This window comes from Prenolepis imparis, unplaced genomic scaffold (genome assembly GCF_030444845.1).
Source record: "Prenolepis imparis isolate NDT839.2.m4 unplaced genomic scaffold, iyPreImpa1.0 SCAF_161, whole genome shotgun sequence".
NCBI classification, from domain to species: Eukaryota; Metazoa; Arthropoda; class Insecta; order Hymenoptera; family Formicidae; genus Prenolepis; species Prenolepis imparis.
In genome coordinates this window covers 22,141-38,957 of record NW_028141319.1, presented here as the reverse complement: position 1 = coordinate 38,957, position 16,817 = coordinate 22,141, and the positions used below count along the sequence as shown (strand labels likewise).

The 16,817-nt window shown below is 31.9% G+C and overlaps 2 protein-coding genes across 2 annotated transcripts; both read right to left on the bottom strand.

Moving 5' to 3' along the window:
* Positions 1-1,897: 1,897 nt before the first annotated feature.
* On the bottom strand, positions 1,898-2,464 carry LOC145947840 (uncharacterized). Its single transcript, XM_083057615.1, has 2 exons — positions 2,242-2,464; positions 1,898-2,151 (listed from the first exon to the last, which is right to left on the bottom strand). The coding sequence occupies exons 1-2, from the start codon at positions 2,432-2,434 to the stop codon at positions 1,898-1,900; spliced, it is 447 nt and encodes a 148-aa protein (XP_082913741.1). The 5' UTR covers positions 2,435-2,464.
* A 2,511-nt stretch (positions 2,465-4,975) lies between these two features.
* LOC145947839 (uncharacterized) lies at positions 4,976-14,840 on the bottom strand. The gene is made up of 3 exons (XM_083057614.1): positions 13,276-14,840; positions 8,630-8,922; positions 4,976-5,031 (listed from the first exon to the last, which is right to left on the bottom strand). The coding sequence occupies exons 1-3, from the start codon at positions 14,838-14,840 to the stop codon at positions 4,976-4,978; spliced, it is 1,914 nt and encodes a 637-aa protein (XP_082913740.1).
* Positions 14,841-16,817: the final 1,977 nt, after the last annotated feature.

The following is a 16,817-nucleotide window of genomic DNA, read 5'->3' as shown; positions in this document are numbered from 1 at the left end:
TTCCAACGTTCAGTGGCCAAAATAAATATCCAGAATGCGTTGTGGATATTTAAACTTACCCACATTGCGTTGATAAAAAAAATTCGGGCAATGGAGAAATTCGGCGATTGCAAATAACATACTGTTATGACAATGACTATTCGGGCTCCGCTGGTCTTAATTCGTCTAAATCTAGATGTGAGAAAGCTGCAAGGAATTGCTTTAAATAAATGACTATGTAATTGAGATTAAACACCTTATAATTTCTATATGAGTATAACATAGATAACATGTGACATAGAACATACACTTGTTTACATAAAATTAAATGTCTTAAGAATCACATAACTCGACTTAACAAATATTTACGTGATAATAATATGCGTTATATGTGCCTTTTCAACTTAAATCTTTTATAAAAAAAGGTAATAAATTAAGGTATAAATCTCTTTAAAATTGCCACGCAAACTTCTTAGCACATAAAGAATAAGAATTTAGTTTAACGCAGCATAATAACTCAAAGTTTCTTTCTGCGTAGTCAGATAATATTAATTAGAAATATCTAATAAACTTTATAGGAACGGACGATGATGTACATACATCTATCTACTAATTTGCATTGAAATATAATGCATGCTTTCTATAATTATCAAAAATATAATTTCATTGTTATGGCACATTTTCTTTACGTCAAATAGATAAAGCTATAAACAGAAAATAAAATAAGTTATTTGTACTGTAAAGAGAGAGTATTAGAGCAATATCACCGTTAAGTTGTTTGAGCATGATAAATCTTTTGTCACGCACACCTCTCCCCGTGGGTGGGGGTCAACGGCCAAATGTGATAGATCTTTTGTCACGCACACCTCTCCCCGTGGGTGGGGGTCAACGGCCAAATGTGACGTCAGTATTGTAGTCGAACTGGGACTAATTACCTTTAGAATATTGCACAGAAATGTAGGTTGATTCCAACACTTCCAACACCTCGCCCTGACGTGAGGGGTCGTCGGCAGAGACTGAGAGAAGTAGAGTCGAATTGAGACTCGTCACCTTACGGCTGGAAAGGGGAGGCTGAATTCGTTCTAGGAGAGTTTTAACACTCTCCCTCACCTTGCGGCTAGATTTTTCACGATTGCCTGATCTCTGAGTCGAGAGGCTGCACACACTTGTCCCCAATCGGACGAAGCTTAGATGATTTCTCGAAATCGCTAGATTATACGCAGTACTTGCACCGTGAGAAACGTGTCGCACATGTCACATAACCAAAAAGGCGAGACAACGTGCAGAGAGCCAGGGACGTCCCCGATCGGGGATCACGTGATCTCCTCGAGCGCTCTCTATACTGACGTCCCGTCGGTAACTCAGGTTGTTTCCTCAACACATACATACCACAATTGTGTTTTATATGTAGGGGACAACATTTACATTCTGTCAATGGTTCTGTGAATAGTTGATCATTATCATTCAAGGATTCGTTATCTACAAAATTTACAAAAAATAAATTTAAGCTTTTACATTTTGTAAAAAGTAATTAATAGTTGTAATTAATAATTTTATATTATGAAAAACAATTTACCAATCGATTGTGATAAGTTCATTTGTTTCTCATTTCGTAATTCATCTAAGCTATTAGTAGCTTCACTCTTTTTTTGGGGTTTAGTTTTTATAGAAGTACTGGTGTCTGGAAGAAAAAAATCATGAAAGACCAAACGATTAAATGTGTTTTTTAAATTAATAAAATGTTCGCTACTGTTTCATTTTATTCGTAAAAATTTACCTTTTTTAGAAAGAATAACTAACTATATTTAACTAAATTATTATTTATTATTTATAATGCAAGCTTAATTTCATACTTTTATTTTAAAAAGTAAAAAAGCATAGCGCCAAATACTACCATGTCTTTTGATTTATAAGATGGCTAATTTTCAACAAAATTTCTATAATGTAACAAATAAATAAATGTATACGAACTATTTGTTAAATGTGGAGGAGTCGGCAATTTTGTCGACAATAAATTATTATTGTCATCCGATGATGATAGACTGTCCTCCTCATATGAGGAGCCGTATGTTTTTTTTGTCACCCTTTTTTTATTTTCGAGTGATCTATCTGAATTTATGTCGGACGAATATTCCGCCTTACGGCATTTTTCTTCTGCTATGGAATAATTGGCTAGAACAAAATAAGTATAACGTTACGACAATGCAATAAATAGATTTTTGTCAATTGATACAATTAAAACACAATAAGTAATATATTTACCGAAAGTTCCATTTCGTACAAGCCGGATGGGATATGAAGGCCAAGAATCATTAGGTGCGTCATGATTTTTTATTGTAGATTTCATTTTGTCAGATGTAAGCGACGGCCAATAACACTTGTTATTTTGTATCGTTGGAACTACTTCCACAGTATTTTCATCTGTAAAGATGACAATTGTCCATGTCTTCGCCATTTTTTCCTGCAAATTATTAACAATTTGTGTACGCAACTTCAAATTAATAATTTCAAATATTATAAATATTCAAAATCAAGCCGTTAACAAACAGAGGGACTAATTTTTTTTCTTTTTGTAAAATTTATTAAACTGTCAGATATATTCTCAAAACAATTATTTTTGAATATTATAATAATATTCTTTGGAACATTATTCATCATTTTTTTAAATGCTAAGAAGTGCATAAATTTAAAATAAAAAAATGATTTATTTCTATTTTTTTTAAATTGTAATTGTAAAATATAATCTTAATAAATATAATCTGAAATAATTTTAATTGTAAAATATAAAAATAAATTGTAAAGTGACATAAATTGTGAAGTTAAATAATTCTACATTAAAATTTTTTAATATATAAAAGTAAAATTCTTAAAATTATAAAATTTGATTAGATGGAATGAAGCAAGGGAGAAATAACAAATTTATCTTTAAAATTTAATCTTATACATTTATGCGATATGTCATTTATATTCCAACTTTGAAGATCGTTAACAATGTTTTCTACTAAATATATACCCAAATCAGAAGACTTACATGGTTCAGCATAAAAATCTTTTTTTGATTTATATTTATTTCCAATAATCACTGTATTTTTATCGTTACTAGCAAAATTTTTAATTAAAACAATGTCACCATTATTTAAACTGCAACAATTATCTGGGTTTTTTATTTTTAGAGTAAAATTAGGAAACACCATTTTTTCCCACTGACTAGTATACAAAAATTGATCTAAAGGACCGTTATCATGTTTATTTAATAATTTAAATTTCGAATTCAGATTATTTTCTTCACTTAATTCCATAAAATTTTCTTCATATATACGATTAATTATTTGTTGCAATGGTTTATCTTTTTTTCTAATGTATCCTTTTATCTTTTGCATAAAATTTTCAAAGGGATAGGCACTGTATTCTTGTAACATTTTAAATTTTTTGACATCATCGCATACATGTAATAAATTATGAATATTAATTGAACAATTATCTTTGCCATACAAAATTATATAAGTTTTTATGAAATAATTAAAAAGAGAATTAGCGTAATCTAAATATCTAACATGATGAGGCTGAGATGATAAAATAGTGACAGCTACATTTAAAGACAAAATTAAGATAATTATCACGATTAAGTATAGATTTTAAAACAACAGGACCTGTGTATAATAAAAATTGTCTAAATTCTGTAGCTTTCCATCTTCTACTTTCTTCTAATGATCTTGGTTTACGATTAAATTCTAACGGAATATTTTTAATTTGATTTGTTAATAAATGAGAAATTTGTGAAATTTGTGCATAAGACAATTTTATTGATGGTTTACCTGTGCACCACATACTCACTAAAGTTTTTGTAACGCCCAAATCAATTAAGTGCATCGGCTCTACAGGAAAATCACGAATCATATCTAAATTTTTGATTAATTGAAGATCTGAAGTTTTTGAATTTATGTGGTGGTCTTCTTGAGATTTAGATCTAAAATCGGAATCGGTTCTATCGCGGAATTTATTTAAATTCGAGAAACAAACTCTACCGTTAATATAATCCCCTTCTATAACACATTTTGTACATGAATAATAACCGGTGTGACCCTTCGTAAATTTAATAAACGCCTTAGCAGGAGTATCGCAAATAAAACCTTTAATTTTTAAGGGATAATTAAATCTTTTGTTCTCTTTATTTATTATAATACCGTGCGTTGATAGCTCGATCATTTCGGCAATAAAATCTTTCAAAAATAAATTTGCATCATCTGGCTTTTTTCCCCCGTGATATATACCTACAATACCTACTTTATTACGATTTTCAACTAAACTACATAGTATTGGCCACAACTGCTGATTCGAACTTTTAAAAAGTGGTAAACCATCAATATTTATGTAAACTTCTATTTCACGTAAATTTTGTAAAGACACAAATAAACATAATTTTTGAATGCAATTATTCAAACCAAAATGATAATAATGTAAATCCTGGTTCAACAATTTTTAATGTATTTTTTCTAGGAGTTTTCATTAATACGCGAGCATCCGAAGGTAATTCATCATGTTTAGATTTTAAAATAGTTAATAATTCGTTAAGTGCGACATGAGTAATTTAATTTTTCCAAGCCCAAGTAGCAAGTTGTGATTCTAATGAACATTTATTGGCTGTATTATTGGAATTTTCATGATCATTATTAATAGATTCGTTATTGAATAATTCGTTATTTAAAGTGCTTTCATTAATAAAATCATTATTAGACGTATCATCATCTGAATTTTCTAAACTTTCTAATATATTATTATCAAATTCAATATTATTGAAATTATTATCTAAATTAATGCAATTTAATTGTTCATTAATATCATTATTTATCAAATTATTATGAAAATATTGAGCAAAAGCTTGATCAGATTCAACTGAATTTATCGAAGAATCTGTACTAGCTTTTGCTCGCCTGTAATATTTGGTAGAAACCTTAGGCATATTCACTTATTTTCCAAGAGTCCTAGAGGCAACGTATCAGTGTACTCTTGAAGTAGAATAATCTGTACCAGTAACCTTCACCTCTTCCAGAGCTATATAAAATAAAAAATGTTTTAATTTATAGATTTAAGAGCATTTATTCTAAAGAAGATATAAAATAAGAATGAGTTTAAATATTCTATGGAGATTTAGAGTTAATGCGCTAAGTCAAACACATATAATTAAGGCTACGATTAAAGCTATATGGTACACTACGATACAAATGCTTCAAAACATCATTCTATTTTTCTTCTCTATTCCAGGAAAATAAAGATAGAATGTTTTAAAGAATTTGTAGCGTAGCTTATTTGACCGCAGCTTAACAGAGAATTATAGTACATACAATATGTAAAAATCTTAAAATGTGTATTATGCATGGGATATTGTTAACTTTGTTAGTTTATTAAAAAGTTAATTTATTAAAAATATCATCTAAAACTATAAATTAATTTTAAAGCTGTAGCAATAATATATCTATATCTTTTATGAACATATACAGTTTATATTCTAGCTATTTTCGAACAGATTCTCAATATCGACCACATTTTCATAACAAAATATATTGATATATTTTATTTTTAAAAAGATTAATAATTGTGATAAGTAAATAAATTAATATATAACGCTTATATATGTTCTATTCTCGCCTAATAATAAAAAAAATGTATCGTTATATAAATGAAATGACTTTTTAGGTTATGAAAATAATATCTGCTAAATTTATATATATTAAATACATATAAAACTATATATATACTTACATTGTCAATTCTCCGTATCCGTATTTTGCAGTTGAGACTGAGTAGCCCAGAAATGGGCTGTTTTATATAAATATTGAGATCACTCGAACGAGAGAACACACGTGTCTTGAGACTTCCAAGGAGAGTCGCCGGTACACGAGTAGGCTCGTGCGCGCTGCTTATCGCTGCACGAACCCGCCAAATCAGATCACATGATCGCGCTTGACCAATCCGCGTGACTCGTACATAGCAGTCTTTTTTTTTATCGCGTGATATATGCGTAATACCATGGCCCAAGTGTGTGGTATTACGCATGTATGGCGCCATAAAAAAATTTTAATTGCTATACACGATTAGAATTTTATAAACATAACGACGGAAAATATGAAGCTATACCTTACGTGACGGAAAAGTAACAAGTAATGCTATGCTTTACATAAAACCCTTTTTTGATGACAAAAAAAATGAATAATGATAAGTCCAAAATAAGTCCATGTACAAACGTCCATTGGATGTACAGTATATATTCATAAATTATATATAATTATATAAAAGGGACGCCCAATGGATATCCAATGGACGTCCGTTTATACAGCCAATATATATCCTTGTATGGATGTACATTGGACGACCTTATTATGTCCACGGACGTATGGTAGTAAAATGGACGTAAAACGGACGTCCATAAGATGTACGGTGCTATTTGGGTTATTATCCAAATTGGCATGAGAATTATTGTCGCAATTAAAGAGGGCATTTAAATGTGTTAAGGCATTTAAATGAGACTGAGAGAGACCGAAACAAGTAAGAGTGAGTGAAAGAGAAGTTCAGATGGCACTACTGGGCAACTCGCTTACTTCGCGCATGCGCACTCCATTTTGGCCAACACAAAATCGAGAGAGTTGCGCTACTGTATATACTGTGCTGCAGCATTATTTCATAGTTCAAAGACGTTCGTCTGACCACTACAATTAATTATAAGTGAATTTCCTATTGAATTGTGATTCAAAAATATTATGCTGCATTATGAATTTCAGAATCAGAACCCAAATTGCATTTATGAATTTATATTTGTCAACACTTGTAAAATCGGCTGAAAAATTTTTGAAATCTGGCATAACAATTAATCTTCTTCTTCTTCACGTGCCATGCCCGTCTATTCCGGACTTAGGCGACTTCTCTTTCATATACATGTGTTGCGCATGTGGATTATACACATTGTATATGGGACCTACAGTTTAAACGCCGGTTCCGAACGGCCATGATCTTTGTTTACCATTTTTAGAGAAGTGTACTAGGCAAGGTATACTCTCGGTGGTTTGCCATTGCCTTCCGAGAGGAGAACGAGCGAATATAATTTTTGGTCTTACCGGGAATCGAACCCGGGACCCTTGGCTCTATAGATCATGCTCGCACTCTATAGACCACGCTCGCCCTCAATTAATAATCAAAATCAATTAATTAAATTTAAATTTGTATTACTTTGCGCATTAGTAGATTCTGTCGCACGATCTATTATGCAAATTTTTATATAGTTCACCATTATAAATGTCACTATTGAAAGACTTTCTTTCATCTGGTGGATTACATTGTATTTTAATATACTGTACAATTAGTAACATTTCATTTAATTTTGGTCTGGCTAATATTTTAATCAACTAAAGTATTGCTTATTTTGCAGAATTTGAAATGTATACATTTGTTCATACCTCTACATCTCTGATACAATTGATACTTCAAAAGGTAGACATTTAAAAAGATCTGATCATTTTCAAGATTATGATAGCAATATGTCTGACAATGTTTTTAGAAGATTATTTTTATGAAAATTTGTCTAATGAGAGAAATAATACAATTATGTTTGAAGCTGCCGGCCTCACAATTTCTGACGTATTAATAATGATAACTGGTGTCTGCCTTCGATACAATTTATCAAATTCTGCAAAACAAGCAATACTTCCAATTACAAAAATGAATGCATATAAGTTTTGAATATATAATGGACTGAAAAAACAAATTAAAATAATTGAAAAATATAATATATATAAGTTAATATTAATGTTATTTAATATCTTAAAAAATATTTTTTTTTTTAATATTAAATATTAATTTATTTTTAGATATTACATATTTATTTATATATTACATTTTTTAATTATTTTAATTTGTTTTTTCAGTCCATTATATTTTGCCAAAACTTATATGCATTCATTTTATATTACGTTGCTGAATTTTGATTTAAGTTTGTTTTCATGTACAGAAAGTTTATTTGAAAAAATTTTATTAAAAGATTTAAGTTTTTTAAAAAAATATTAAATACATATATATATATATATATATATATATATATATATATAAAGTATATATATAACAAAGTTCCGCTCTTTTCAATAAATTATTATGCGTAGCATCAATTAAACTGGAACGTTTAACGCTTCTGCACGCTCTTATTATGCGCTCTCGAAGATCATCGATACTATTAATCGCTATTTCATTGTATACGACTGACTTTAAGTATCCCCCCATAAGTACATATCTAGTGGAGATAAATCCGGTGAACGAGCCGGCCAGCGACATGGACCATGTGTACTAATCAACCGATCTCCGTACATAGTATTCAGATAATTTCGAATTATTACTACGTTATGTGCTGGACATCCGTCTTGTTGAAAATACATGCTTCTTCGTGTATCATAAGGAACGTCTTCCATAAGTTGGGGCAGATAATATTGCAAAAAATGAAGATATCCATCTGACGTTAAGTTTTCCTCATAAAGATACGGTCCAATTAAATAACCGTTCAAAATGCCAAACCAAACATTAATACTTATTTTGTTTTGAAAATTATGCACACGAGTCCAATGCGGATTCTCCGTTGTCCAGAAATGTTGATTATGACGGTTTACAATACCATTATTCGTAAATTTTGATTCATCTGTCCACATTATTTTATTCAAAACTTCATGGTCTTCTTCGTAAGTAGCGATTAGCCATGCGATAAATTGTAGGCGTCGAGGACCATCAGTTAAGTGTAAGTGTTGTACTAATGTCATTTTGAATGGGTGATACTTATTCTTCTTTGCAATTCTGATTACACTTGCTTGTGATATATCCATTTCTGCAGCGACTGCTCGAGTAGAAGTATGCGGATTAACTTCAAAACTGGCCAGTACTAACGCGGCGTTGTTATCATTAATAACTAGCCTAGTACGATTGACACGTTTTCCACATGGAAATGTGCCATGTAAACGTAAAGAACGCTCAATATTAAAAAAACTTTTTTGCAGAAGGATGAGCTCTATCCGGATATCGTTCTCTGTACAAAGCCACTTCATTGCGTGCATTTCTTCTACACTCGCCGAATACTAGTAACATATCTACTTTTTCCGTATTACAATAGCGATTCATTATATCAAGTTTTAGACACACTAAATTGATACTAGATAAACTGATACTAAAAATTTCCTGATCAGATTAATAGCTAAGCTACATGGTAACATAAGGTCAAAGTCAAGTCTGTTTACTATTTACGTTTTTAGTGAACTTCCTCGATAGCAAAGAATTACGCTGTAGAAGCTTTAAAATCGTTAATTTTGAATTAAAATGTTACATAAAGTAAAATTGTATGCAATCATTAAATTATTGTTAAATTTGTTGACGGTTACAAATTGGTAAATTTCTGATTAATGACATTTTTTGTCAGATTATTGTAAGTACCCCAAAAATCGTGGCGATCGTTACGAGAACCACCTTTATAAGATTAAAATATAAAATATCTCGTAAACTATTCACTTTTTGACCATCCTACCCTTATAATTTTTTATCCAGAATATTGTGAGGAATCAATTTATATAAAAAAAATGATGGTTCCATTTAAAAAATTCAAGGTGACATTAATTTGTTTATAAAAAAAAAAATTTTTTTTAAATTTTTTATTGCATGTTAAAGCTTGCGTAAAGCAGATTGATTTTCACTGTATAAACTTTTTTTTAAACTGGCGGAAATGTCCAGATTTATAAATCCACAATAAAAAAAGAGATGTAGACCTGAGAAGTGTTTTTTAATTTCTTATTTGGGCAAGAATTAATGCATTTTTATGAAAAATTTAACTCTAGCTTAATTATTTGATTATTCCATATTTACGATATGTGTCACATTTAAATATATTTATAATTAAAATAAATGATTTAGGATTATTTTAATTATTTTATTTTCTTAGTTTCATAACTAGAAAAATTATTAGAGATTTCTTAGTTATTAGAGAATTTTGTAATTATGGGAGCTATATAAAATTCCTCTTTCTCGATTCACTTTTTTGTCGATGTTAATTAGCATAGTTTTATTTCGTGCGCGATATATTCTATGAGCAACATGTTTTAAAATATTGCAGACCAATGAAATTAATTAAAATTTTGAGTTATTTAAATTTATGTTTGGTTGATATTATATTTATAAATTTAATGAAAAAAGAAGCTCGTATCTTTCAAAGTTTTTTCGGAAATATAATCTGTTTAGATGATTTTTATAAAAATATAAATTAAGCGATAATAATGTAATAGAAAAAAATGAATTTTTCTATTCATGCGATGTGCTTAATTCTATTTTAATTTTTCTATTGCTATTATTAATATTAAAATTTATTTATCCGATAATATGACATATATTTAAGTCTTATTTTTATGGTCCTCTTCATGTGTCAAATATTAATAAAATCCATAATAAATATTTAACATTATTTTTATTTGACGTATGCTATATATATCTATATATATAAAGGTGCATATCAATTTCTTTACATTTTCATAATTTTATATTACGATATATGTAATGACATTTATTTACATAATTATAAATAAAATCTTGAATTTTTAACATTAAAATCAAATGATATATTTAATGTTTCAAATGTGTATCTGTGTGTGAGCATGTGTGTGTATATTATATTCGTGTGTATTTATTTGCGCATGTTATGTCCCTATAGAAATGTTTTTCCTTCATCAAACATGAAATATAAAGCCAAAGAACAGCTTCAGATTAGAACATTGTTTAGGAGAATCTCAGGCAAGTATATATCGAGAGCACATAATTATTTCAACCTAGGCTTAACTACTTTTGCAAAAATTACATCCGATAGCAATTAATTACAATGCGCAGCATTTATTCCAGCTTTTGTTATTTTCACAGAAATGGAAGATTCTAAAATAATGGAAGGATTAATGATTGGCGAAAATATATTATTGTACAAAACTATGTAATTCTTCAGTCGATTTTTCGAATAAACAATAATCGAGAATATAGGCAAATTTTGTTTGCGTTATAATTTTATATATTATTTTGTAAAATAAACTTATAGTTCGATGTAATTTAGTGGCCATGACTCGAGGAATCTTGCAATTCGTTAGATTTGTAAACTAGTATTTTTTTCTCGAAATCTGCTCGAAATCGGCATTAATTATATTTTAATGAATTGTTTCGCGTTTCAGATATTCACAAAATAGATTCAATTTTAAGATATGACTTAAGTGGTCTGGATAGAATTATTGTAGAATTTAATTTCTTCATTTTCAAGTATTAAATATTAGGTTACATAAAAAATATTATGTTAATAATTATCCATCGAATTTCGCATTTATTCTATTTGCCGGAAATATAAGTTATTCGAGTTTGTTAGATATTAAAGATATTAGTTTGAAATTTAGTTATGTTAATAAATATAAATACGAATACATTTGCAAAATTACTTGTCATTTTCACTTTTGATTGTTATTAAATTATATACAAGGACTGACTATAAAAAGTCAAACTTTAAGTGTTTTGGTTTTCACGTTTCAACAAAATTTAACACATATACGTTTTTTTAAAGTCTTCGTCATTTTTGTCTAAAAAATCGCCACATAAACTGAACACATCCTTATTAAAACCATCATAAAACATAATTTAAAAACAATAACATACTCATACTCATGGGAAAGTTGATAAAGAATTCGATAACACAGTATTACAAGATGGTTTTACACTATTGCATTTAGGTGATTTTTTTAAGTTCGATTTCATTATGAACAGCCTATGTATATATTGTTTATTTCATCGTATTTCGAAGATAAAATTAAATTGTAATAAGAAAAAATATTCTCAACATACAAAATAATATTCGAATTTCAATGCATTTTACTTTGCATTTAACATATTTATTATAATTACATATATGATTAATCGTTAGGATTAATTTATTAATTTTTATTATAATTTATTGTGATTTCATTTGTAACATTTCTTTCTTTTCAATTTTGATTGATTTTTTTTTTATTCATCTTTTCTATTCGCCAGATATAACATTGAAGAAGGCGCGTTTAGAGTTCGCGATCGATTGTCTGCATAACGTTATGCAAATCAATCAAAAAAAAAATTTTGCCTTTAGTCCGCATTGCTTATATGAAGGACTTCTATTGGCTTACTTTATAGCCACAGATGCCATCATTCAGGAGCATCTAGAAAGCATCCTTTATTTAGATTTATATAAGTATACGTTTATAGATTACTATAGGCGAAACATTATAGATCCATACAAGGTAATCAATTCTGATACATTTTTGCATTAAACAATAAAAATAAATAATTGTGGAAAAGGAGTTTGCAAAATTTGCATGCCAGACTTTAAAAAAAAATGTAGAAACAATTATTCAACAAAAACTTTGCCACTCTGAAAGATTAATTAAGCGATAATAGCAATAAAGAAAAAAATGTTTTTTTACTGACAAATAGATTCGTTAATTTGTGTGTGTGTGTGTGTGTGTGTGTGTGTGTGTGACACATCTTAAATTAGACAATACAATACAATCTTTTAATGACAAATCTTTTAACAAAATCCAGAAAATTTGCTTATTAATTCTTGAAATTAATTCTGACTCTTTTTCAATTTAGATTAATTTGAATAAAGTAACTTAGCAATTTTTAAAAGTATAACACACACACATAAAGATTATGCCTGCAGGAATATAAATTTTATGAAGTTAATATATTATAAATAATAAGGATCTAAAAAGACATGAAGATCTCACATTTTCTTTGATATTCTCGATTCTAGATTAAAACAAATGATGAATTTACATGTTGAATTAGACATCAAAAGAGTTTAATACATCATTCGGTACTCAAATGTTTAAACATTTTCGACGATTCTATCGAGACATTAAATAGCATTAACATCCCTTTCTAAAAAAGGCATGTTAACTGTGTGAATTCAATTTGTATCGAAGTTTTGAAGCCTCTTTTCCGCGATGCTGATTGTTTGTCTCGAAGTTTGCTTCGCGGCTTGAATCACAACTAAGATCGTTTGACAGTTTGACAGTTTGCGGTTAATCATTTAGAATAACATAAAGAAGATAAAAGATAGAAATAGAAGAGATATAAGAGAAAGACAAGAATAAGGCTAAGGTATGTATTTTATAATATATATGTTATATAATATATATATATATTTATATGTTTATATATATGTTTGTATAATATATATGTTTATATGTGTTTGCGGTAGGCTCCTGATCCTGCTCCCAGAACCGTGTAACAAGGTCGACCAATTCATGGTCGGCGGTGCACTGAAACGAGCGGCGGTGATCTTCTGAAAATGCTGCGTCGGAGCCTCCAGAGAGAATCCATCCTAGGATTGTTTTCTGGGCAATGGGCATCTGCGGTCCGCCCTTGCGCAGACCTTCTTCAAATATTATAGAGCAAACTTCTGCTCCCAGGAGCAGCTCTGCTGGGTCGTTCTCCAAATATTGCGGATCAGCCAATTGAAGTCCCTGGATGTGCGGCCAATTGCGTTGGCACTTCGCTGCGGTGCCGTGTTGCAGAGAGAGACGCGGCAACACGAAGGCCACGACCGTGAGCTCGGCATCGGTCACCTTCGTGGCAATGTTCAGTGTGATCTTGCCGCGGGTCGTTCCAGGACGTGCTCCTCCAATCCCGAAGATGGACAAGTCCGAATGGGAACGGGGTAGGCGAAGTCGTTGCGCCAATGTCTCGGAAACGATCGATACCTCGGAGCTTTGATCAATCAGAGCTCGTACGGCATGAAGTGCCCCATGGCGATCAGCGATGTTTACACGAGCGGTTGCAAGGAGAACTGCCTTCCTGTCGTCGTTCCTATGCACTGTGGCAAGTGTCGTGGCTTCAAGTTGGGATTGTGAAGTGTATGCGTCGTGCAGCATGGTGTGGTGACGTGCCTTACACGTGAAGCAGTTCTTCTTCGACTGGCACCTCGTGAGAAAGTGATTCCCAAGGCAATTAAAGCACAGTCTGCTTGTCTCGACGAATGTCTTTCGATCGGCAGCAGATTTGGTCTTGAAATCGCGGCATGTCATTAGTGGGTGTCTCTCGCGACAAAGTGTGCACTGCGGTGCTTCGGATCCGTGCTTCGCGACGTGTGATTTAGCGGTTCGTGTTGAATCTCCGTAGATCTTCGTGACGCCTTTTGGCTTCGCGGCGTTAAGTGTTAACGTGCGTCGGCTTACAAAGTCGAGAAGTGCTTCGTGACGCGGTGGTTCGACGGAGTCCGATGTGGCAGACTCCCATTCCAAGCGAGTGCGTGCGTCAAATAGTTCGATGACCAGGTGATTAAAAAGGTCCATTCCGTGCGTGTTGATTGGGCGACCTATGCTTTCCTGTGCATTCACGGCGGTAGTGACGGCGTTGTGAATGCGGCTCAATTCTTCCGCGCTTTCTCCCTTCATCCTTGGCACAGCGGTGAACGCGGCGAAATTGGAGCGGATAAGTTCCTTCTTGTTGTCAAAATGTTTGCACAAGATCGCCCACGCGCGGTCATAGTTCTCACCCGTGACCGGTAATGATCGAATTAATTTTTCAGCTTGCCCTTGCAAACTAGACCGGAGATAATGGAAGCGCTCGATGTTGGACGCTGAAGTATTCTCACCGACGACGGATTGAAAGAGGTCCCGAAACGACGGCCAGTCAGCGTATGCGCCCGAAAACTGCGGGAGCTTGATGCGCGGTAACGAGGTTTTCGGAGCACCATCGTTGTTGCTTGGAGGCGCCACAGTGACTCTAAAGTGGTCGGCGTACCCATCTAACATACTTCGTTGCAGCACGTAGGTATTCTCAGTCATTCCAAAGAGGTCGGAGTTGACGTACTCGCTCTCCTTGAATTTATCTTTCAGGGCAGCACGGATCAAGTCATGCTGGGCCTCAAATTTCAGCCACAATTAGTCCAGGATTCTGATGCGGGTAGCGACGGCACTGGCCGTGATGTTGGCGGAGCCCAGCTTCTTCAGATACTCCACCGAACGCGAGATGCGGACTTGAATCTCGCGTTGAAAGTCATGCAACGTAGTTGAATCCATATTCGATCCTCACACGTATTTCTTTGCAGATCACTTCACTCCCGTCACCAGAGACAACGCTCACGAACTTGCGGATGCCGGCGCGACGATGTAAAGAATCCGGCTCGAAGGACCAGAAATATGTTCGAGAGCACGTAAAGGAGAGTGGAATCGACTTGGCAGTTGATGGATAGGACACTCCGTTTTTCGTTTTAATAACACAGTTTAATATTCAACAAATTAAATACGTTTCACAGTTGATAAGTTTCAAGCAATTCTGTCGTTAAACAGATAATTAATCCAGTAATCAAAGTCGACATCAATTTCACAGCGGTTTTCGGCGGTAAATAAGCGGTTTCAGCGAGTGTGCGATATGCGGTTTTATTAAGCGGTGAACAGCGATAAAAGCTGGTGCTCGATCGCGCGAGCTCCTTTTATTACCTTTACGAGGGAGTTGCCCCTTTTGTGCTGCGCCAATAGTTTCGTATAGTTTTAAATTTGGTCGAGGTGACTCAAGGGCGCCAAGTGTAATTGGTCGTCCCATAATCTTCGCGGAGTAAGCACGCTCCTGGCATGCGCAAGGTGTTGGATCGCTCGATCGATTGGCCCACGTAGGCCCACGTGATACTATCGCGCATGCTTCTCGTGATATCGGCGGTTGCGAGACAGTGCGGTAACAGTTAGAAATTTATTTTCTGTTGGTGTTTTGAGAGCTGACAGTTTTTTATGACCCGACAATTTATGACTTATTTGTTTTGTGTACAAAGACGATCGAAGTCGAATTTTGACTGATTTTATGTACGCGAAACAGAAATTAATTATTTATGTAATTCTTATCACCATCTCAAACAATATGTTTATACATATACATACATATACAAATTGTAAAGAAGAAGGAATGAATTTAAAATTATCATTTTAAAATGTATATTTTTTTATGTATATTTCAATATTGTGTTGTTATATATATATATATATATATATATATATATATATATATTATATTCATTTCTTTTTTAACTTTTATACAACAAAATTGTCAAGTTTCCCTCTCCTTCACAATTATTATAAATTATATACATATTAAAAATTCCATATAACATGTTTTTATTTTATAAGGTGTCCTCTTCAATTACGGGCAAATTGTTATTTTTCATCGCGACGTTCTTAAAGTTGCTAAAGAGAAAGAGAGGGGGAGAGAGAGGGGGAGAGAGAGAGAGAGAGAGAGAGAGAGAGAGAGAGAGAGAGAGAGAGAGAGAGAGAGAGAGAGAGAGAGAGAGAGAGAGAGAGAGACGAGACAAACAAGAAAAATACACACAGAGAGGTATGTAGAAAGAGAGAAAAATATTGTACATTTTATTGATCAGTGACATATAACATTGTGACTTATCTTGATAATTTATTTATTTATTTATAATTTATTTATGTATTTTTGACTTATCTTGGTAATTATATTTCTATTAAAGGAAGTTAGGGAACCCGAAAAATCAGAAAATTGTGAAACTTTTTGTACAAGTAAAGCAGTCTATTCGTAACACAAAATTTTTTTTTGTTCGTGCTACATTATGTTTTGTAATTATCCCTTGAGAAAAAAATGTAAATTTTTTGCATAATAATTGTTGAATATTGAAAAATATCGAAAAATGGTTTAAACAACTCCTTTTTATACATCATAATAAATTTTTTTGCTATTACAAAAAGAATTTTTGATTTTTGAATTTCGTTTTAGTATTTTTAATTATTAAAATAGTTATTTTCAAAGTT